A 23,262-nucleotide genomic window follows, 5' to 3' on the forward strand; every position below is an offset into this window, starting at 1 on the left:
CCATCTCGCGCCGGTGTCCGCACACCGTACTCACCGGCGGAGATGGAAAGATTGTTCAAGGCGTACTTGGAAATCTCCGAAGATGCGGTGGTTGGAACGAACCAATCCGGCGATCACTTTTGGTGGCGCGTCTCTAGCCGGTACAATGCACACCGGCCGCCGGGAACGATCGAGCGCAACGAGAGTATGGTGCGCAACTGCATCGGCCGAGCCAACGAAGAAATTGGCAAGTTCAACGGCTATTTCATCCAGGAGTCCCGGAATGCCGGGAGCGGCCGAAGCGAGGTCGACATCATCACCGCCTCGCTGAGCACCTACCAATCCATGAACGGTAAGTCGTTCAAGTACCTTAACGTTTGGCAGGAGACGCGGACGCACCCGAAGTATAAGGGAGGCATAACATCCTCCTCTAGCGGCTCCTCCAAACGGTCACGGTCGGCATCCCTATCCGACGCCGGTGAAGAAGTGACTAGCCAACTCGCCGAAGCTAACTTGGGTAGCCCCGATGCCCAACCAAGCGGTTCCCGACGCCGACCGCAAGGTAGGAAGAAGGCGGCGGCCGAACGACGTCGCGCCGCGACTCCATCTGCCCCTGCTCCCGAACCCGCACCCTATGTTCCACCTCCACCCCCGAACAACTCGTTGTGGGCCCTTTTGGCCCAACTCAATATGGCCGATAGGTCAACTATGACCCCCACGCAACTTCAACGCACGAGTCCATGATATTGGGTCTCCAAAAACAATTGGGGTTGGTGCCGCCGGATGCGTAGTCTTCCTCGGGTTATATTAGCCAATAATTATGTAATTTTTAATTTTTAGGAGTTTAATTATGTAATTTTTAATTTTTAATTATGTAATTTTTAATTTTTAGGATTTTAATTATGTCTTTTTATTTTATTTGTAATTTGTTATTTTTATTGTGGTTTTTTTAATGAATTTTAGTATTATGAAAATGTTTTTGTGTAATTGAATTTTATATTAATTGTGCTCGTCCTTGCGGAAGAGCACAGTTGTGGGTGTTGTGCTCTTGCCAGAGAGCAGGCATGAATAGTACCGCCCGGGCCCATAACCGTGCCGTTGGCAAGAGCACGGTTGTGGATGCTCTTATGTCTACTAATCATTGTCTTATACAAAAATGAATATATTACTATGGAACGGAGGGAGTAGAATATGTAAATCTTATGCAATGTGCATTAATGTAATTGATTCCGAAACAAATACAAAGTGTTGAAAATCTCAGAAACTCAATTCACAAATTGACACGAACATGGTTTCAAAAGTAAACTTACTAGACGACAAATCTCGAAAAGTTGTCCAGCTCTACAAACTAACAAAAAACTAAAAAGGGAAGAAAGAAAAGCTGCCAATATGTAAAATGAAAATACCACAATGAGAAAATAATGAAATACTATGTTATAATCAATTTAAATTTGAAGGGTTAAACGTTTATTGTGAGACTTATTGCACAATTATCATTTTAGACAATTTCAATTTTGTTGCTAGGAAAATTAGAATCACTATAAAATTAAGTAGGTGTAGTTCTCTAAATAAAAGTAAACATATAGTAGAATCTCATACCGATATACCAATGAGAAACAAACAATTATTTTTAGCGTATAATTACTTGGAAGATGATCAACCCTACTTTGGAATTCATCAAAACACATGAACACGAATACCTTTCCGCTTTCGTATAGTTCGTATTCAACATGTTAATATGTGTGAATAATCAATTTGTTATCACCAATGAATCACACAATCTTAGCTTTAAATTGAAAAACAATATGCCCTATTTCTGCATTGATTAGAGGTAGCTACCACAGAGAACTGAGTTTAGTTGCCAGCTTTGCACTCTTGTAATCGTCTCTGAGCTGAATAAACCTGAATTTGCAATCCACAAACTAATGATAAGAATAAGATGAGACAATGCAATTTGATGTTATGAATTCGACACCCTGAGTCCTACCTTTTTGCATCTGTTTTTATACTTGGAGTTCCCTCAAACAGCGACGACAGGCTTTCAGGAGCGACAATAAACACGTTTGCTAGGCTGGGCCGACAGGATGAAGCGAAAATGGTAAATACGGGATTGTTTTGTTAATTTGTTGGAGAAGAAGACATAAAACTTCACTTACATGCCCAACAGCTCGAATTTCTCATCTACTGTAGGAGCATTGAAACACCGAACAAAGTCTGCATACTCTGATATGTCACGCTTGAGCTGCAGTCCTCCACTGCATAGTTTTTTACATTAGTCAAAATGGAAGAAAATGTGGGAGTTAGTTACAACTTCACATCTCACCACGAGATAAAATACAGTCAGGAAAGCATCATGTTGCTAACTCATAGGGCTAACATGTGACAGACATCGACTCTATGAGTCCAAATATAGAGCCCTATGCATTGACCCTATGGAGCTCAGGGCAGTATCATTTTCCTGTTCAAGCTCATTCACGGTAAAGTTTTCCTATTTGCACGCTCAATCTATCTACTCAACTATGAATTTGAGCTTCTTACAGAGTATAAGATTATGAATTTTCAAGATACTTAGACTAGTGTAGATATACTTCGTTAGCCTAGTCAATCCTTCTAGTATTATTTTGGTTATCCATCTCTTAAATATTTAAGAAGTGGTGGTCTAGGATGGGTGTGTGTCACTCCCATGGTTGTTCCTGATTACATCCAACATCATGCTCTCGCCATCATTGATTCAGGTGCCTGCAAGAACATCATGTCAACTATCTTATCCACCAAGCCCAACCCTTGGCCATATTCTCTATCATGGATCCAAACGGCTACTTCTATGTTTAGTTTGATTCAGTGTGTTCCAACAAGTTTCCTTGGGCGAAGCTGATTTTGGTTCTGTTTCCCATGGGTGCATGGCCCCTATTGTTGGATATCGTGACAGTTGGGTCGAGCTGCTATTCAGGATGGTTGCATATCTCTCTTATGTGTTTCTTGTTTTCGCTTGATCATCATGTAGCTCGTCCCTCTTCCATTGATGAATTCTCCAACATTTTATCAGAGATTCTTACTGGTGGCTTATGTCCTCTTAGAGATATTTCAGCACAAAATCGACTTGGTGCCTGGACCTACCTAGCCTAACCTCCATCACTACTATGAGTTAAGCCGAGCATGATTCGTTGCATCACTAAGTTAAACAAATAAATAGAAACAGCGGGAAGAAAGTTTCAGGAACCAAATATGTTTATCTCCCTCCTACTTATCTCGTGGAATATTGTTGATGCAACATTGCAGTTATAGGTCACTCTCAGGCATGTAATCACCATCACATATGAAGCTTCAGTAGATATATAAAAAGAATTATAAAAGAAATCAAGAACTACCTCCAGTTGAAAGTGAACTTTTCCCAATGACTCATTACCAACTTGTGCAAGCGATTTCCCTGTAACATCACCAGTTTAAAATGCTATTTTACCACATCAGTTAATGAATTTCAACTAAAAAAATGAGTTAAAACATTATCTTCATTTATTTAAGTAATTGGTTATATCAATAACGGGGGAATGAAAGCTAAATGAAATGAAATATATCAATAGTTCGGCAACATATAACAACCCTGCGATCCAAAACAAAAGCCAATATCACTTCAGAGAATATATATTGGTCAGTAGACATCATTACTGAATAGTGCCAAACAAGATTTTCGCTCTGTTTATGTCAAGAATCTCACAGATACATACAATGAATTTACACTATAGTTCAAAAAACATGATAATCCCCAGGCTGCTATGAATCAAGTGTAAGCTAAGCCATCACATCCACCAGAACACTCTCAACTGCTTACATGGAAACAATCTCCTTACCAGTTCGGTGAGGAATGCCTGTTTGTTCAAACCATCAAGAGCTGTGAAAGCAGACTCAAGTACCCGGGAGAGATATGCAATAACTCTGAAATTGGACAGAGAAACCAAAGCTTAGTATAGAAGCAACTCGGACAAGAGTAGACCGAGAATGTGATGAAATTGAAAAAAAATACTCTTTCAGAAAGACAAGAAAAGAAAAAAGAGCACGTGAATGGGAATCTAATATTTGCCACACAATATATTCCTGGTATGCCACCTAAAGAACAAACTCTAAATTGAACATCACATACAGAAGTTCAAAAATGACTAAGCTTTCACACCTAGTGCAAGCATTTGTTGGTCGCTGCTCCGGACTAATGTCATCGTCAGATGATCTGAAATCTGCAGCTTTCTGTTCAGCTGATTGCAGGCGATCAACCTTACAATAACTCAATAGTCAAATAAAACAATATCTAAGTAAACCAAAAGAGGCACGTGAAAAAGGTAAGAAAATTCAATTCTTAGAAAACAGGAATATCATACTTCCGGAGAGAATTTTAGTACTCACCTCAGCCATCACTGTTTCAATGCACAGCTGGAGCCCCTTGTAGGCAGCAGCTTCTGCACTGGACATTGCTGATGCCATTTCTTCACAGGCAGCAGCATGTGCACCCTCCACAGGCAGTAAGATTTGAGAAACAGAGTTCGCAAAAAACTGCAAAATCAGAATTCTTACTAGTAAGATTTGGCACAAGTTCTACTATACACGTCAAGAAACACAACTGTAAGCAAAATGACATACTTGTTGAAGAACAACCACACTACTTCCACACTGCTGTAGAGTAAGCATAAAAGATTTAAAACCACTTTCTCCAGCTGCAGCAGCATTTTCTCCCTATATAATACCAAGTAAATTCTAACATTAAAATAGTTCAAGAACAAGATCTGCAAATACGACATTCATTTTTGCATATTGTAACCATCGAAAGACTCAAGAAAGCTAAAAGTATCAAGTCATTACTATAGATGTGGCTCCTGTAACTCTTCGACCCACACTAGTTCCTAGAGCAAACCGTTCTCTAGATGCTGCAGCATCAATCAGGCTTTCTTTCGCTCTTTCAAGGCCTTCAGTTATATATTGACTTACCTAAAGAAGGAAAAGGAATAAGAAGATGATAAAATAGTTTCTTAGACACCTACAAAAAGAATTCAGAGTACTGCAAGAAACTGATAATCTCGCCTGCTTCAAAAAGCATGTGAAAACGAGCCGAACGTTAGCTGCAAGAGTAGTTTCCTGCACGATAGTAAGATATAATCTACTATTAGTTAAAGCTATTGAACAATTTTAGCAATCACATAATGGACTCTCTCTATCTCTTAATGTTTGAACTCGAGAAATGACAGCATAAAATTCTCAAATTTATGTAATTGATCACAGAATAAATAACAGTTGAACCAGATATACCTGTGTTGAAAACAAAGTACATCTGGATATGGCTTCTTCGTTCCAGTGTACAAAGTCGGTAACAATGGTGACAGATATCTGGTGTTGAGAAGATGCAATGGATGCTCCCTTGGAACGCCCAATTGTGCCCTTTGATTCAGAGGACGAGAACTCAATTCCTAGTTCCTCCATCTGCAGCATTTTCATTTTCACAGCCATTTGAAAAAACAATGCATTAAGCTAGTGAGCATATGAATTGTGATAATAGCCACTAGGTCAGAAGGCTCTCTCTTTCTAAAGCAAGAGAGGAAGACAAAGATGGAGATCCATAGTTTAGGACGGACCTTTGCCTTATAGAGTAGCCTAAGAGAAACCTTTTCACATTCTATATATGTATCTTTGTGGGGAAGAAAAAGTGACTCAGTCAAGCCTGCACAGAAAGATAAGATGAAGATTATAAATTCATCAATGTGCTATCTACAGAATCTGTTAACATAGCAGATAATATCTTTCAGCAGAAGCAACCGTTTTTTCCAATAAATATCTCTCGTGATGCCACACGATAAGAGATTCCAACAGAAGGTATACCAGTAAACAGTTGTCTCCAGTGATAAATAGATTGCTTGATTTCTTATAATATTCTGAACATGGCTTTCTCCTTTGAATTATTATCTTCTTACATGTGATCTAGTAGAGTGGATTCAACACAAGCATAAATACCATGATGAAAGTATCAAAGGAACATCAAACCTTTTTATTTTTCCTGAATTTACATAGAATTCTATATGTGCAGATAACAGAAAACTTATGTTCCCAAGTCAGGCTGAAGATAGTTGATGTTGTAGAAAGTCTCTCGATAATTTTATATTATGTACCTTCAACATCCAAGTCACCACAGCCCACGCTATGCAAGTCCTTAGAAAGTTCAAGCGTTTTCTCATACGACACTGCTAGCATTCTCAGATACTGAGGGTAATAAGGAAATTGTTAATATTTTTAATTCTGAACTCATAACATAATAGAATTTTCCAGCTCCATAAGGGACTCACTAATATAAGCCCTCCTTCTTCCTTGGAAGGTGGATTAACAAGAGATGGTTTCAACAATAGCTTCTCAAGAAGATTAGGAACTCGGTCTTCCAGGACACGCTTCATGTGAAACAAAATAAAAACAAAATCAATAATGTAGAACATAATACCAGATATCTTATGATATATGCATATTTGAGAAATATATGCAAGATATTTGAGAGGTCAGAAAAATATGCAATATATTTTGAAATTATCAATGACTTGAACAAATTTTTAGATGTGCTTGAGAAGGGAAAATGGGTATATGCAGAAAAGTCTCTCTCCAACCTCAACTTTTCAAAGTCCCCTTTTTAATTTTACAGCTTATAAGTTTTTCCTGCATCAGAGTTTTAGATGTAAAGATCTTTGCTAAATAAAAACCATTTCAAAAGCAGCCTCCACCATACTTATTTACAGAATTTAGTTTTACCATGGAGGAAAGAATGATAGCCAGGTCTTGTTAATGATGGAAAAAACAATCAAACCAGAATACCTGAACCAATATCGACATGACATCATTGGGGTAAGGAAATACTGCTGTTATGGTTTCTGCTTCTTTCTTTACAGTATCTGCAAGAAAGTAGAAACAAAAGCAAAATGAGTTGTCAAACCCAACTCATGAGATAAGGTGTAGTTTTTCAGACCAGTAATTTCTTTGTACAATGAAGAGAGCCCTTGCCCAACATTGCTAGGAATGGGTTGAGATCCAGAGTCACCAAGAACCACTTGCACATCAGCATTCATGACCTCCAAATCAAACATTGGACGTAACCCCACATAATGTTGCATAACACTAGTACCCCTGTTAACTGAATACAGACATCACTAGTAGTATTTCAGCTACACAATCAAGCAACATAAGTTATGCATGTCGCAAAGATAATGCCCGGCAATGCAGACATGCTTAATGGCACATATCTTAATCTTCAAGACCAATGACCAATCCTTTGAAAGAAAAAATAGAAACAGATGACAATAGTAACAATGAAGGTGAAGATGATAATAGCACCTAAAAGGTAAAAAAAAAAAATAAATAGATAACAGATTGCACTAATTGATCTTTTAAAGTTTCAGCTTCTTTGTCATTTTACAGACATGATGAAAATCCATAGAGTGAATCTTGGAAAATGCTCTATTGCAACAAAACATTCTGCCCGCCTGATTGAACAAATCACCTGCAACAAAATAATTGCACACTGGGCCATTGAACACAGATCCTTTTTCTGTGAGGCTACATCAAATCTGGACAGCAATTTGTTTTCCAGTTCTGCACACAATTTAGAACAAAAACCAATAATCAAAACTAAGCAAATGGGGGATATTAGATTCAAATTAAATGTGTGCTTCTAGAGCCAGAATTCAAGCGGTGAGCTTCATTTAAAGATTTATATACTTTGTTGATCGAACCAGATTCTGAAGCACAGTTACGCTAGGTTATGCTACAACCATAGGCTCGAAAGTCCTCGGTAATTTCAAGTTAAATGGATCATATAGCCAAAAGTAAATCAGTCAACTAAAAACAAAATCATACCATTGCAATATTCCTGGAGATTACCAACTGCAACTTCCAATCCTTTGCTTGCTGTTGCATTTCCTGAGACAGTCATGGCTTGTCTTCCAGGATCTTCTTCGGCAAATGATCCTATATTGACAGTAGTTACCAGAACTTTCATACTTTTGTAATCAAGAAGGAAATATAAATCACAGTACATGAATAAGAGGTTTATCTCAGTTCCGGGACATGATTTACTCAAATCATATGACACATTTCTGAAGAAGGATGTTAAAACTCTTAAATCTTGTCCCAGATCGACTTGGTGATGATCCTAGCTTGTCTATATAAGTATGGGTAATCCTCCCCCTTATAAGGCCTTTTAAGGGGTGAGTGGCCCATTTCTAATATGGTATCAGAGCGGGCTCAAGTCGATGATGGATTTATCTCTTCTCGTGCCTACCCACGTGATGGAAGTCCGATGTGTCATTCCGGCCCACGCGTGAGGGGGCGTGTTAAAACTCTTAAATCTTGTCCCAGATCGACTTGGTGATGATCCTAGCTTGTCTATATAAGTATGGATAACCCTCCCCCTTATAAGGCCTTTTAAGGGGTGAGTCCCATTTCTAATAAAGGAACATGATTTAAATTACAGGAGATGGCTTTCAGTTTACAGAAGACTAATACCAAGAACTTCTTTCTCAGATTAAAAAAAAAACTGCTAATTCTCAGATTCCCATAAAAGGGGTTCATCTTACTCAATTTTTGCGCAATTGATGCAGCCTCAGATACCCGGGTATCATCTGAGAATAAAGGTGAGAGTTCCATTAGGTCACCAGGACTGCTGTTAAACTCCATCAGGTACTGCAGGATGAAGATCGCTTAGCACTATTTAAGATGGTGTCGACATTGCTAATCATCATAAGCAGAGAGGCTTTTATGGCCACACAATTGTAGTAGACACATAGAGGCACATCTGAGCCTTCTTATAAAGAGTCTACCTTAATAAGATCTATTGTTTGACTGGCATTTTCTCTCTGGGTGTCTGCACTCTGACAATAAAAATGACAAAATTCAAAAGATCAATTTCCGAAATTCAGACAGGCATTGCCAAGATATATATATGAGTAATGAAGTAAGTGAAACAGCAATAGTGTTAGATTAGCTTTACATGGCAATCATCAAATAAAAATTATAAACAACTATCTATACATGTAGAGTTGCATATGGTTTCACCTGAAGATGGTCCCCAATCTTAGCAGCAGTTTGGCCAACGCTCGATATGCGGGAATCCAACCTTGCAAAACTATCGAACAGGACCTCAACACGTTTTTCGAGCTGTGTGCCGCATGAAGAAAGAAGCAAAAACAGAAAAGTGCAGCCATACACTTCATTAAGCAAAAATGTTAAAGAGACACCACTCCACAAAAAAGGACATGCGTGATACATGCGATAAAAGAGCTAGAACAACTGACCTCAGAAAGTGTATTACGGTGCTTAAAATCTTGACTTGCTACTTCCTTCTTAAGATTGTTGAGTTTCCCATCAATCTTTGGGCACACATGAATATTAGAAAGGCGAACAAGTAAAAGAAACCGATAACCCAGTACTATGTTGAAACTTACCTTCTTTCTAAGATCAATCAACTGCGTACCCGAATTCTTGAATAAAGATAACAGAGCATCTACTTGGGGAAACAATGGGCTTGATATTCCTACTGAGAATTTCGCAGCTTCTGACTGAGTTCGCGTATGACCACGTGGCATAACATCATTTACACTAGCTTTTTCAGAAGCATCTATTTCTTCTAAACACGATGGTAAGAACTGATTTACTAACTTCCGGAACAGTACATCAAATGAAAAGTCACCCTACATTATACAGGCAAGCACATAGAAGAGCAGCCGAATAAGCTGCAATTCACGTAAAAGTGATCAAGACACATACACTCAAAACACAACCTAGCCCTCACCTTGAACTCATCAATGCTCAAAATTATTGCAGAGGCACCATTAGTTGCACCATTTTTCGTCTCTTCCATCTAAGAAAGAGCAAATTATGACAAGTATCAAGTATGGTTTGGGAATCACCGACTAATAAGCAAATCAGAATCGATAAATGTAGGCCTACTCTTATTGGCCAAAGTCAGTAGAAGGATGTCTATGATAGATAGCCTTTGCATAGTGCGACAATCGAAAATAAAATGGTACACTGAGCTGAGCAAACGTGCTTAAATATATCACAAAATCAAATCATCCACTACATACACGAAAAAAAATCACAATGTGTTCTTCAAAATGGAAATAACAGAAATCTACAGTATCACTCAGCGAGAAAACATCAAAATAGAACGAAAATTAAAATTCCAACTGGAAATTCACCTGAACGGTCGACGACGGTGGTGTTGGAACCGCGAAGCTTCACAGTGAGGAATCAATACCAAAAAAGGATCTACCGCGAAATTTGCCGCACACTGTTTTGCATGTATCTGTTTAGGTGCATTGCGATAGAAATCTGAACCACAATGCGAAGAATTTTAGAGAGAAAAACAGTATTAACAGCGATTTGTGCAAAAATTTTAGCTGCCGAAGAATTTTTGGGGTTTTTTCGCGCAAGTTTTCATCAACCGTTGCGCATGAAAAATAGCATCAATTACTTTGACCGCAGCGAGTAAATCTAAAACTGTAAAAGTAAATAGTAGCACTACTATTTACCGCTGTGATTTTCAAGTATATTTCTCAAATGATTGATGATTCTACCTTAAATTTTCCCATTCTAAAAGTTTTGGAACTCGTTTTGATTTAAATATTAATCTCGTTATAGGTAAACCAAGTTAAGAAAATTTAATCCAATTTTACTTTATTCATGTCACCAAAATTTCATAAAAATAAAGATATTACTTAGTATTATAAAACTAATATATTAAAGTAGGACTCATATGTCACTAACTTTTTCAACCCACTTTTTATTACATTTCTTAAAACTTGTGTCGAGTTAAATAGTGAAATTATAAAGGACGGAGGGAGTAATACTTTATTAATAGGGATCCTACTTTTCTCAGCATAAATTTTTAAAAAAATGTGAAGAAATATGATTAATAAATATAGTGAAATGTTACATTTTTATATACAATTAATTTTGTACTAGGTATAAAATATGAGTGGTAATGGATTGTGGGACCTAATAAAATGAGATTTATATTGATGGATAAATGAAAATGGCAAAATAAAGCTTCTACTATTTAGACTAAATGAGTTGTTAATATTTTACAAAGTAAATTGATTTAACGACAGCTTAATTGCAAAAGTAGTATAAACGTTGAAAATTCATTCTTCCTTGGTAAAATGTCCTACTTTGAGTCGACAAAGAGTTTATAGGAAGAAATTTTTACATGATTTTGTTATAGTAGAACACGACTTTGTAGCTTGTTTTGTTTGAGAGCACAAGTTTGTAGTAATAAACAGCATTTACTGCACCAGACTTGTGACTACAAGAAGCTAAATTCGACACTGGATTAGAATCCAAACTAATCTTGTAACATGCTAGTAGTAAAGATCCATTAAAAAGAAGGTAAAAACCAGATCTTTCCTCTCTCTAAGACACAGAATGCCTCCCTTTCCTCGTCGGAGTCGACTTCGCCTCGTCGTGGATGCCCGAGCCGAGACTCTCCGATGAATCGGACCCGCTGTTCTCCGCCTGCGCCGCCTTGTTCGACCAAATCTTGGAGAAGATCCTCTTTGACATGATCACACCCTTCATCTTGCTGATGGCGGCCCTGTCCGAGTTCCCATTCATCTTGCTCTCCCCGTTGCTCCTCTCGTGCATCGCTCCGTTGCCCACCCTCAGGGAGGCCAGCTCGCCTCTCAGCGCTCTGAGCTCCTCCGACGAGGCAACAGCATCCCAATCCTCATCGGTGTTGGTCGTCTGCGACCGGGAGCTGCCGTAGGAGCTGGAGTTGAGGTCCTTGATGGCCTTGGGCAGGTCCGGGGTGCTGCTCCCGGAGGAGGCAGAAGCCCGGACTTGCTCGAAAAAGAGTACCTGCACCACCACGCGTAGAGGGAGCCTCTCGTTCTGCACGGCATGCATGCACGCCTCCGCAGAGAGCTTCTTGCAGTCCATCAACCGGCATAGCTTCTTCCGCTCGCTCTTACTGATCCCGGGGTGCACCTGCGCCATCGTCCCACAAAAGATTGTCAACAACTCGCTCTAATGTATCAAATCGCAATGAAGCAAAGGTTTTTTTTTTAATTTTTACCTTGAGATATGTATCGATGGAGCGATATAGAGCATCGTGGGAAGGCCGTGGATAGCTCGAGACGAGCTCTGCAATCCCGGTGAAGGTAGCTAGTGGTAGATTAGGATCCTTTGCAATCTCAACAAGGTAGCCGTCGACGAGCTTTGCCACCATCAGCTTCGAAGCTTCGGAGAGAATCCCGGGCCTCACTGGACTCGACATATCTTGAATCTCGCCGCAATTTTCCATCTCGGACATGGAGTTCTTGTCTCGTGTCACAAATTCCTCAAGTATTTTTGTGACCACTTGGACATCGTACATTGTCTCTTCCCCGTCAGAAGCTCGAATCAACAGATCAGTGACGGAAGCCTCCTCCAACTGACGCCCTATCCTTTTCGCCAGCTCCATCTTGACCGTCTCTCCCGAGTCAGCGGAGATGGATGCTTTCAACAGCTTGAGCAAGAAACTGCACGAGACGCTGCCCTTCTCCGCGGGCAACAGCCACACGATGGTGTCCAAGATGTTGCGATACTTGGCCAGATCATTCTGTTGGATAACATTCTTGCCAGAGCCGGGTAGTTTACGGTAAGCATACGCTTTCAAAGCCCCTCCGATCACCTCACTAGATACAACTTGTTTGTTCTTAATAGTCATGATGATCTTCTTGAACAAATCTATGTCAAGCTCACACAAGTCCTCGACCCACCAGTCATTCGGGACCATTCGGTTTCTGAGGGCGTCCCAGCTGGGGTCGTTCCCATTTTCCTCAGCAATCTTCTTCCGGTTGTACGAGTAGGACCAATCTACCTTGGATACATGAACGGACGCTTTGGAAGCGATAGCATCGATGCACTGGCTGATTATCTTCGCTTCCTCGCTCATCGGGGACGTGGATTTCACAGTCTGAACAACTATGATGGAGTCCTTCCAGCTTCTGAAAATCACCGAGTTGAGGAAAACATCGACCTTGTAGATGAGGTTGCCTTTCTCTACCGTCTCATGCATCTCGAGATACTCAGCAGCACAACGGCTTGTAACAACGTTATAAGCATTTAGGGTAACAGTCATCCCGTAACAAAACTTGGTACAAACTTCAAAGGCGCTGGCGCCGCCTGGAATATCATCAATATTGACCTCATCGCCATTTCCATCATTACCCGAAGAAACCAACTTCTGTAACCGTGCACATTTAGAGAGAAGAGGAAACTGCACATTTCATTTTAGTCAAAATCAGTAAAGGTAGAACTTAACATATATACGAGCATTAACGAATAGATAACATACATAATTTTCGTTAGAATATTCGTAAGATCACCATACCTTGTGAAGGTAGAACTTAACATCGCCAATGTGAACGATAATGTCGGTAGCCAACTCACTAGCCACATATCTGCAGATACGAGTGTTTTAACATTAGGACATTCTTAAGACGACGATCACCACCTTCACGAATACACTCACAAAAGGAAAGTGACTTTATCACGATAGTTCAAGAAGCCTTGAGGTACTATTAAAATAGTCATAATCATTATTCGGTTTCATATGCATCAAATAATTCAGTTGTGTATGCATTTTCCGGGGATGGGCCGAGAGCTTTAGTTGAAAAGTTACATATTTTTGTCCTAAAAAATGGTCGAAAGCCATGAAATAAGTCCTGCCAATAAATCATTCAACTCAATAGGAACAAAGCTTGAGCTTAAAAACATGGGATACAGCCCATTAACAATCTTTTTCGAGTTGGCAAATGCACAGAAACATCGAAAAGAAAGAGTAAAGCTTCTTGGAGCAAGAACGCCAACTTAGACGAACATATTGCTGTGTACACATAAAAGGATAGAAAGAGAGGCTGGAAATTGACCAACAACCATTATGATTTTACTAATCCGGTGATAGCGACTGAATTAGCCCAATGTTTCATACTTTCACCTTCCATCAAAAAGCTAAAAGATAGAAAGTGGAGACAGCAAAACGATAACAGGAAAAGACATATAATACAAAGCCAAACAAAAGAAAAGAAATAAGAGATTCACATAAGTTCAGCAAGCATAGAGAATCATTCAAAGGAAGATACAAACATTGAACTTAAGAAGAAAGACAGACAGAGATCTAACCTGACACTGTTCCCATCGGTCTGAAACGTATCAGGCTTGGATCCAAGCTTCATAAACTTCATCTTGCCAGACTTGAAGATCTGTTCTCACCCAAATACTTGAAGAAAAAGGGGGAAAGAACACCACAATGCTTCCACACTACTCAACTGAATACAGCAAAATGCACTAGGCCGGATTGACTTTCGAGCATTTCCAACTCTCCGACAGGGCTTGAATCGAGGAGAGAATCCCTGGAAATGGATAAATGCAGCAGTGGGGACCAATTTTCTCAATATAGCTAATTTCTTGAAGTTCTAGAGGGGAAAAAGTGATGGGATCTAAAAGAGGCGAAACGATAAATGCTTCGTGCGATCGAATCTTGACAACCAACCGGGCAAGAAGCAACTTTTTATTCTCTTTCTAGAGAGAGGATATGGAATAGGGGTTTAATACAGATTCAGAGTTTTTAAAGAAATGGGTCACTTGAATGGGAAGAGAGCTACAGAGAAGGCTGTTTCCTTGGTCGGCGGCAGAGCCCACGGAGTCCGGAAGCACCTAGTCAGCAAAGGAGACATCACCAACAGGCTTACACACTAAATTATTCCCCAAAACCAGAGATAGCTGCCACTAACACCCAATCTAACTCCACCCAGCCACCCTCCTACAATTTCTTTATCTTTCACTTTCTCTCTCTCCCTATTTCTTTAATCAGCATAAAGATATACAGGCAAAAATAAGCATAAACAAACAACAAGGGATCCTAGTGCTCATAAAAGGCTTCAAGTTCCAAATCTCATAAAGAAATCAGAAAAAACATAAAACATGTGCACTATAATTACTGTGACAGTTCAAAACCTGCAACGGAAAACAGCATCTCGGTATTAGATGAATCAACCACCAAAACGGTAGACAATGAGCATCTCTCCGTATAGATTTCACTGAGGCTGTAAATATAAAAATGGAAGGATCGCTTAGTACAAAGGTTTTCTTGAACAATACATCTATTAATGATAAATCAATGCACCAGAATAATCTCAGGAACAGAAGAAATCAGAAGGCCATCAACCATGTGGTGTGAAAATCATGCAAGAATCCAAAAAATACTAAATTAAATAAATTTCAGGATGCAAAAAAAATTCAAGAATGAAGTCAACAGACAGAACCCAAAAGCCACTCTCCATGTAAACCCCCAACAAGTAGAAACACAAGAAACCCACCTCAAATAATGAATCAAAATGTGAAGCACACTCACTATCTCCTAGTATATTCTTTGTAATATTTTGGAATAAAGATGCGGTGGTTAGCAAATGTGAGGAGAAATAAATGAGGCCGCGTGCTGAAAACTGAGTTATAGGCCGAAAAGATGAATCTTTTTAGCACAGACACCAACAAAGAAAGGGAATCAAGAAAATGGAGATTTTCTTTTAACAGAAATGGACAGGAAATGCTCACTCCAAAAAGCCAAGATTTTGCTGGCTATGTACTCACCAGTTTTGCTGGAATAAGCAGTGTAATGCTTTCTTCCCCAGAATTACCCTTTTTCATTTATGAGCAAGGACAAAGTGAAAAGGTAAAGGTAAAAACCTCAACAGTAGCCCACTCATTTAAGAAACTCCACTTAAATGATGAAATTTAAATAAAATGAATTTATTTAGTTTTATAATAAAATATAACTAAAATAAGTTAATGAAATGGATATTCATAATACTCTATAATATGTAGTGCTACTATATGTTTAAAGATGATCAGAGTCAATTAACCATACGCATGCTTTCGAATTCAAAAGAAAAAGCAAGTAATAAATCACGGCTCGGAAAAGACTACTAGTATTGTGAACGGAAGAGTATTCCTACTCATAAAAACGACCACAAATGCAGCTAGAGAGACATGACTATAGGAGCTTTGAGAAAGAAGATTTTATTCTTATTTCGGTTGTAGTAATTTATATTTTCCTCTAGCTGAATTAGTTAGATTATTCTTTTACATTTTTTACTATCATATGCTTCATTAAATAAGCATATATTGCTTCGAAATCTTTATATATTTGCAAGTTGTACTACTCTTGTTACCAATTTCTCTTTTCTTCTTCATGCATAAGTTTTACTCCCATCTTTTTTCTTTTTGATTATATTAGACAATTTCGAAGTGTTATAATTGAAATGCTAACTCAATTTATCATATTCGAATTTCAAATGAACGCGAATATTACTATGTTTGATCTAATTTAAATGTAACTTAATAATAATGGTAGAAGCCCAGCTTGATCTTCACGACAAATTTAAAATACTTTAGATTGGATGTTGGATTTGATCATTAGAAAATCACAACGGTCAAAAAAAAATCTTTTATCATGATCATATTTGCTTTTCCAATGTATTATTCTTTTTCTTGTATGAATGAACACATGTATATTAGTTATTACCATATATCTATGAAGTCAAACAAATGTCTGACTCATCCACGTATTATATTTCTAGATGATAGTATTATTAAATATCTAATCTTATAGTACTACTATAACTTTTCATCAACTAATGTAATAATTGGTTATTACACTAGTTTGTTAAATTTGGAGCTGTTGTGACTTGTGACCATTTTAGTCAAAATTTATGGATGTTATTTTTTTTTATGATATACCATATCATCAATATATTTTATGAGGATATTCCTTCCACTAAAAATGAGAATTTTACCAATGGTATTGGTAGGGATATTCCTACAAATCCTAGACGTCAATAAAAAAAAATAAATGAGCATAAATAAAAGGTCAAAATACCGCAGGCAACTTATTAATCCAAAATCCAAGAAATTTTGTTGTACAATAAATTAATAAAATTGAAAGGAATAGATCTGAAGGTCAAGGCTTCAAATATTAAATTTAAAAACGGCATCTGCAGATACATTTAATGTAGTTTGACTACATTATTCTTGATTTCCAATTTTATAAGTTAGCTACCCATACCACACCGCTAATGCATGTGATAATTATAGTGATTTATGTGATTATGAGAACACTTATTTTAAACATATTCAATGTATAAAATAATTGTATTTGCAGTAAACATAATTATATAAAAAAACATTTTTTTAAGAATTTGAACTTAGTAGTTAAACTAAAAATATCTTATTATAAGAATGTGACAGCTCTTGCGTTGAATTTATAAACAAATTACTGGACTCTATACTCAAACAAATATTGTACATTAGTTATAGATTAAGTACACTTACTTTTTAATTTAGTGTAATGTAATTACTTATTAAGTTTATGTTAAGAGTTCTCATGTTCCACAAAAAATATGATTATTTGAGCGTTTGTTTGTTACTAATACTATTGTTGATTTGGTGCAATTACTTTATAAGATTAGCGTAACAATCATTAGGAATAAAAAAGACATGTATTAAATTTTATATTTAGCTTTTAATCGTATTAATCTGATAACTAGCATTAAACTTGAAAGTTTAGACTTAAATTTGTAAATTCATACTCGATAATGCGCTGTCCAAATAAATATGATCCAATATTCCATGGACAGAGACATTCATGATTATCCACCAATAAACAATAAACAATAAAGAAATAAAATACCAAAATCAGTATAATAATTCTGTTGACAATTGAAATATAAAAATGAATATAATAATATTCCACATCGGTGTACACAAAGAGCTTAATTCACTATATAAGTCTCATAGGCCTCTCCTCTTATCACCAATTGATTTTAAGATGGAAACCATGGATTTCTATCATGGTATCAGAGCGGGTCACCGACTGTGAGTCATATTTAGCAGACCCACCAGTATATATCTGGGCTGAAACCGAAAAAAAAATGACTGACCCAGCAGTATAACTGGGCTGAAAATTTGGGCCAGTGGTCCAACCGATCGAAAAAAAATTGGGTCGATTGTCCAACCGATCATAAAAAAGTCCAACCCTTCAATAAAAATGAATATAATAATATCTCACATCTTTGTACACAAAGAGCTTAAGTCTCATGGGCCACTCCTCTTATCACCAATTAATTTTAAGATGGAACCCATGGATTTCTATCCAATTCTACTTTAGGTTTACGGACAAAATTGAATTCGAAGTAAAGGAGACATTTAATAAAAAGGCTGTTATGCGTATGAACAGTCTAAAACAAATAGCTACAGTAGCAATAAACACATAGCCTTTTAGAAAAACACATTCATTAATGTTTATTTTCAGGAAAATTCAAATAATTAATAAAAAAAATATGTATATATAAGTTCTGTTTACTTGGATTGATTGATTTCACATTATAGAACTTTTACCAGGGATTTTTCAATAAATTTTATACGATGGTTCGATATAAGATCAATTTAAATTAAACATTTATAAGTTAAATTTTTATTTTGATTGAAAGAAAGTAGGCCACAAACTAGTAATAAATGTTTTATTTGGCTCAACATAAATGCTACTCCACTAAAAGACTACCGATCTAGTATGCATAATCTGTACATGATTAGGTCGAAAAAGCAACACTAAAATAATTGATTTTAAAGGCAAATCATAGTCATAATCTCTACTTGAGTCCAATAGAAGAGTATTGTTAACATCCATACATAAATTAATATTAAGGTCGGGCAAAAAAGGGTCAATCCTAATGTTTAATTCAGATACATACCAAATTGTTTTTTTAGGTAGGATCACAATTTTTGTCGATTACTCATGCCCTTTATCTCTGTCTTTCCCATACGTGTCAATACACATCACAATTAAGTAGTAATTAACAATAATATTTTTCAATCAACCAATTAATCACAATAAACATTAATATCTTCCAATCAAGAAAACAGGAGTCTAACCCCAAGCAAGAGTGGGGTCAATTACAAGGCACGAGCCATTACAGTGTACATCTTATTATGGCTGCACGGCGCCACCACCGCGGTCATCGCCGTCGAATAACTCCCATGTTTCGTAATTTTCTCTTTTCTTTAGGCCCATTTCATCAGTAAAAGCAGATAAAAATGGAACTTCATAAGAATTCCATCCTAGTGTCTTTTCACTGAGTTAGCAGCTTCGAATCACACGCGACTATCTTGACAGACCCGACAGTTTCCTGGCCTTCCTCACTCTTGATCTGAGCATTTTGTACGATGAAGGTCCAGACGTTGTCGCAGAATCTGTAGGTGTGAAGATGCCCCTGTAAAACATGACGAACGTCACAAATGGAAAACTGGACTGCATATAACCATACTTTAACATGAGCAGTTTTAGATTTTTAGTTCAATAAGAAAGAAGATACGGACACCAAGTTGTTGGACGAAAATCCATATAACGTATATATATGGCCACGGTGTAACAATCAAACTGGAACACAGTAAAAAACTGGAGATCATCTCTTATACGTTAAAGTTATAAAGCTCGTCAGTATGGACTGCTCAAGTTTAGTAACCTAATTCATTGCAATATATGGTGCCAAGTTTTGTACTGCTGACCGCAACAATGATAACAATGTACTAAGAAAATATGTTAGAAATTCCGAACTCAGGCTGTCAACACTAAAAGATCATCGATCAAAACAGAGAGTATGAAGACAACTGACCAAATAAGAAAAAATTGCAATTTCAGTACAATACTTAATTTAGGACTACCAGAAGGAAAAGTTGAACGAAGACAAGAAAAACGATAACTTGGACAGGTTTCAAGCAGATGGTGTCAACTTATACTGACCACAGCAAAAAACAGAAATTATACAAGAACTGAAAACATCACTGAAGACAAATTTGACAAGAAAAATTCAGTGGTCATTGAGAAACTGGATAAATTGAAAAACAGCTACTGGCCAAATAATTTCAAAAAGAAAAATCACTTCTCAGAAGGGTCAGCCTAAGATACATGTATCTTTAAAACCTACCCAACTCAAGTCACTCAAGTCTTTTCAGAACAACAATAATTTCCTAAAATAACAAAAACTGATGCAAAAGTTTATAGGCAGGGATAATGTTAGATTCTTGAGATATCCATAACAGAGAGCAAAGCAAAGCAAAACAAAAGAAAATTTGAGACTAGAAAATGAGAAAACACGGAGTCCAGAAAAGGGACAAAAAGACAGAAAAAAGTAGAGTGAACCACATAAATAGTCCCTGATCTTTTGGGAGTGAATAAATTTAGTCCATGGACTTTAAAAATAGCATGGGATACCCTGAAACTAGGGTGTAATCACATTCTTGGTATTTTTTTCTCTTTTTTTACATATATTGGGACTGAAATACCCTAGGCATGAAGGGCATCTATGTGCATTTATAATTGTGTCATTTTTTTTAATAATTGAACACCCCCTTCCACGTCACTTCTTCTTTACATTTAATAATAGCAGTAGCGGTTGTTGGTAGCCGGCAACTAAACATATATGGAAATTAGAAAAATACAATTACTCATTAGAGAACAAACACACTCGTATATTCGTAATTTTGCTTTAAAAACAATAACATAACCAAATCAGTCCCGCGGATTTGCAAAATCTGTAATCATGGATTATTAATTAATATATTTTGTCCTAATTAAATTTGCTTGTGTGTTTCTTCAATCAAATGTGATACAGTCAGGATAGGAAAGTGAACGATCACAAATTATACAGAATTGCAGCTGCATAATTTTAGGCTTAGGTTTTGAAGAAGAAAATGGAAGTAAGGAGAGAGAAATTCATAGAATAAAAAACGTAAAGAAGAAGTGACGTGGAAGGGGGTTGTGCTCAATCGTAAAAAACTGACACAATTATAAATGCACATAAATGCCCTTCGTGCCTTGGAGGGTATTTCAGTTGCAAAATATGTCAAAAAAGTGAAAAAAAATACCAAGAATGTGATTATACCCTAATATTAGGGATGTCCCATGCTATTTTTAAAGTCTAGGGACTAAATTTGTTCATTCCCAAAGATGAGGGACTTTTTATGTAGTTCACTCAAAAAAGTAAGCCCAAGCAAAGGTGCAACTGTAATGCTCCCCAGTAGGTAAATTTATTTACTTGTTCTCTTAGGACTAATTCTGCAAGAATAGTTCAAGAAAGATGCACTAACTCAATGAACTAAATCGACAAGGAGGCAACAGTGGAAACAGTTTGTACCGGTAATGCAAAATAGGTAGACCCGAGTAATTCAACATTTATCTCCATCAAAACCTAGTCATTGACCTATTTTAACGTGTTATGCTTACGATTGTAATGATGGGAATTTATTTCACTCATATAGAATAAAGATTGTTAAACACTACTCTTACTTCTAATTTCCTATCCACCATTCTCACTTTTGATCCCTCATCATGCCAAAAAGAGAAGACCAGCATTTGAAATCAGGTTTGATCAACGATTCAACAAAAGTTTGAGTCTTCAATAAGATTATATGATATGGTTTATAAAACCTGCACTCCTGATCCAGAAGACTAGAGGAGCAACAAACTGAACAGCCTCCTGCTCCTACTAGATCTAGGGGAGAGTACACAGAATCTGCTCTTTCTTGAATCTTGATAGATTAGCAAAACTCAGAACTCATTGTTCAAATTTCATGTTCTAACCAAATTCTCGACACAAAATGTTTATGATCTTATAAACAACTATACTCTAATGAAACCCTTCAAGCATGGACATCCATACTGAAAATAAAGTTACACAAGGGAAAGCTATGTGGTAATTAAACCAAAAAGTTTAGCTTAAAAAAAGAAGAATGTATGTGTGTTGGCGAGGAAAACACAGACACACAAACATCACTAAATCAACTCCTCACACCAATAACTCAGCTTCAGTTATAATGTCAGAATAACAAAGGCATGGATATTGGAAAGACTTAATGAAACTCTTGTATTTTCTACCTTAATGGAAACCTTGTTCTTCACCTCATTTTCCAGAGCCTCTGTCATTGACTGCAATCATGGGGGCAAAAATACAAAAAGATAGATTTAGTCAATGACATGCATAAGGAAGCATTATGTCGATGTGCGTAAAGTCGCAGACACATTTTTATATCCCTTTACTTCCCAACTACCTGATGATAAATGTCACCATTAGACAATCATGGAGGGCAGGAGGAACATTTTACCAAACACACTAACCATTTACCTTGAAGCCTATTCCTGAATATCTGAAGTTCATAAATCAGTACCATATGTACTCTTTTCCAGTCTTAGATTCGATTGGTAGGAAAGTGTTCCATTTTGTGTGAAAATTTCCATGAGGACTAAGTTTGAACAGATCTTTTCCACTCAGTGCATTAATGTAAAATTTCCTATACATTTTATGCATGAAATAAAAATAGAGAAATTGTTCTTAATGAGCATTTAAAAAAAATTCCGTTTATAATTTCCATCTTCACTCTCTCAACACATTACTTAATCCAAATCGAGATCCAATTATTACTCTATCATTTATTAACTTCAGCCTTTCGTTGATATTTTCCAACATCGCGTTAGTCGTTACAATACAATACAATACAATCATCGTTTTTCTCCAAATCAATACAAAGAATCTCTAAACACAAGCATAACGCATTATAGGTGAATCATAACTAGCAGAAATTGAAGCACTAATCACTGCGAAAATAAGAACCTTGTCGAATTGAATAAGAACTTGAATGGCGAGTTCCGGGCTCAGCACTCCACTAGAAACCATCTGATCCAGAGTTTCCGTCAAGCACATCCCAATCGTGGATCTCCTGTACAGCTCGAAAGTCGCCATTTTCCCCTAATGATACCACTGTCCCTACACAAGATGTAAAATTAAAGTTAACGAAACCAGCAAATTCACACACGCAAACCCTCCGAATTAAATTAAAGAAAAAATCAAGCATACAGAAACTTGATTTTCGGATGATTTTGTTCGATGATTGTTTGGATAATGTAGAAGAGTTCTGTGAGGGGGTCGATGCAGTGATAGAAAGTAGAGAGAGAAAGAGAGGGAGGAGAATTGGGGCATTTTATACCCTATATTTTGTAGTTGAAGGATTATATAGACGCGTGCTTTAAACATAAATGGAAAGACGATAATGCCCTTTATTTGTAACACGATTTTACTAACACGAGTTCTAAAGTAGAGCAATAATTCCACTCAAATCGTGTGATCATGATGTCTCCTATAAAAAACATTAGATTCATAAGCATAATAATTCAATAAA

General features: G+C 37.1%; 3 protein-coding genes across 7 annotated transcripts; all 3 read right to left on the minus strand.

The window, feature by feature from the left end:
• Positions 1–1,630: 1,630 nt before the first annotated feature.
• LOC121753737 (exocyst complex component SEC10b-like) lies at positions 1,631–10,456 on the minus strand. The gene is made up of 25 exons (XM_042148985.1): positions 10,194–10,456; positions 9,785–9,853; positions 9,438–9,683; positions 9,288–9,362; positions 9,049–9,150; positions 8,814–8,864; positions 8,571–8,676; positions 7,852–7,962; positions 7,489–7,587; positions 6,965–7,129; positions 6,814–6,890; positions 6,300–6,398; positions 6,126–6,216; positions 5,595–5,680; positions 5,272–5,442; positions 5,047–5,100; positions 4,828–4,953; positions 4,609–4,701; positions 4,375–4,521; positions 4,148–4,245; positions 3,828–3,912; positions 3,348–3,406; positions 2,136–2,234; positions 1,967–2,050; positions 1,631–1,881 (listed from the first exon to the last, which is right to left on the minus strand). The coding sequence occupies exons 2-25, from the start codon at positions 9,851–9,853 to the stop codon at positions 1,815–1,817; spliced, it is 2,460 nt and encodes an 819-aa protein (XP_042004919.1). The 5' UTR covers positions 10,194–10,456; the 3' UTR covers positions 1,631–1,814.
• Positions 10,457–11,263: 807 nt separating this feature from the next.
• Positions 11,264–15,692, minus strand: LOC121753685 (BTB/POZ domain-containing protein NPY2-like). Of its 5 annotated transcripts, none has more exons than XM_042148924.1 (6): positions 15,625–15,692; positions 14,992–15,080; positions 14,158–14,387; positions 13,367–13,436; positions 12,068–13,252; positions 11,264–11,979 (listed from the first exon to the last, which is right to left on the minus strand). In XM_042148924.1, the coding sequence occupies exons 3-6, from the start codon at positions 14,217–14,219 to the stop codon at positions 11,407–11,409; spliced, it is 1,890 nt and encodes a 629-aa protein (XP_042004858.1). In that variant the 5' UTR covers positions 14,220–14,387; positions 14,992–15,080; positions 15,625–15,692; the 3' UTR covers positions 11,264–11,406. The 5 variants fall into 5 exon arrangements, with proteins under 5 accessions (XP_042004858.1, XP_042004855.1, XP_042004857.1 ...); XM_042148921.1 differs by having other exon boundaries at positions 14,158–14,691; XM_042148923.1 differs by lacking the exon at positions 15,625–15,692 and adding an exon at positions 15,354–15,581.
• Positions 15,693–18,873: 3,181 nt separating this feature from the next.
• On the minus strand, positions 18,874–23,060 carry LOC121756547 (transcription initiation factor IIA subunit 2). The gene is made up of 4 exons (XM_042152113.1): positions 22,941–23,060; positions 22,698–22,850; positions 21,965–22,015; positions 18,874–19,301 (listed from the first exon to the last, which is right to left on the minus strand). The coding sequence occupies exons 2-4, from the start codon at positions 22,824–22,826 to the stop codon at positions 19,161–19,163; spliced, it is 321 nt and encodes a 106-aa protein (XP_042008047.1). The 5' UTR covers positions 22,827–22,850; positions 22,941–23,060; the 3' UTR covers positions 18,874–19,160.
• Between the last annotated feature and the right edge of the window lie 202 nt (positions 23,061–23,262).

Source organism: Salvia splendens, chromosome 11 (assembly GCF_004379255.2).
Source record: "Salvia splendens isolate huo1 chromosome 11, SspV2, whole genome shotgun sequence".
NCBI classification, from domain to species: domain Eukaryota; kingdom Viridiplantae; phylum Streptophyta; class Magnoliopsida; order Lamiales; family Lamiaceae; genus Salvia; species Salvia splendens.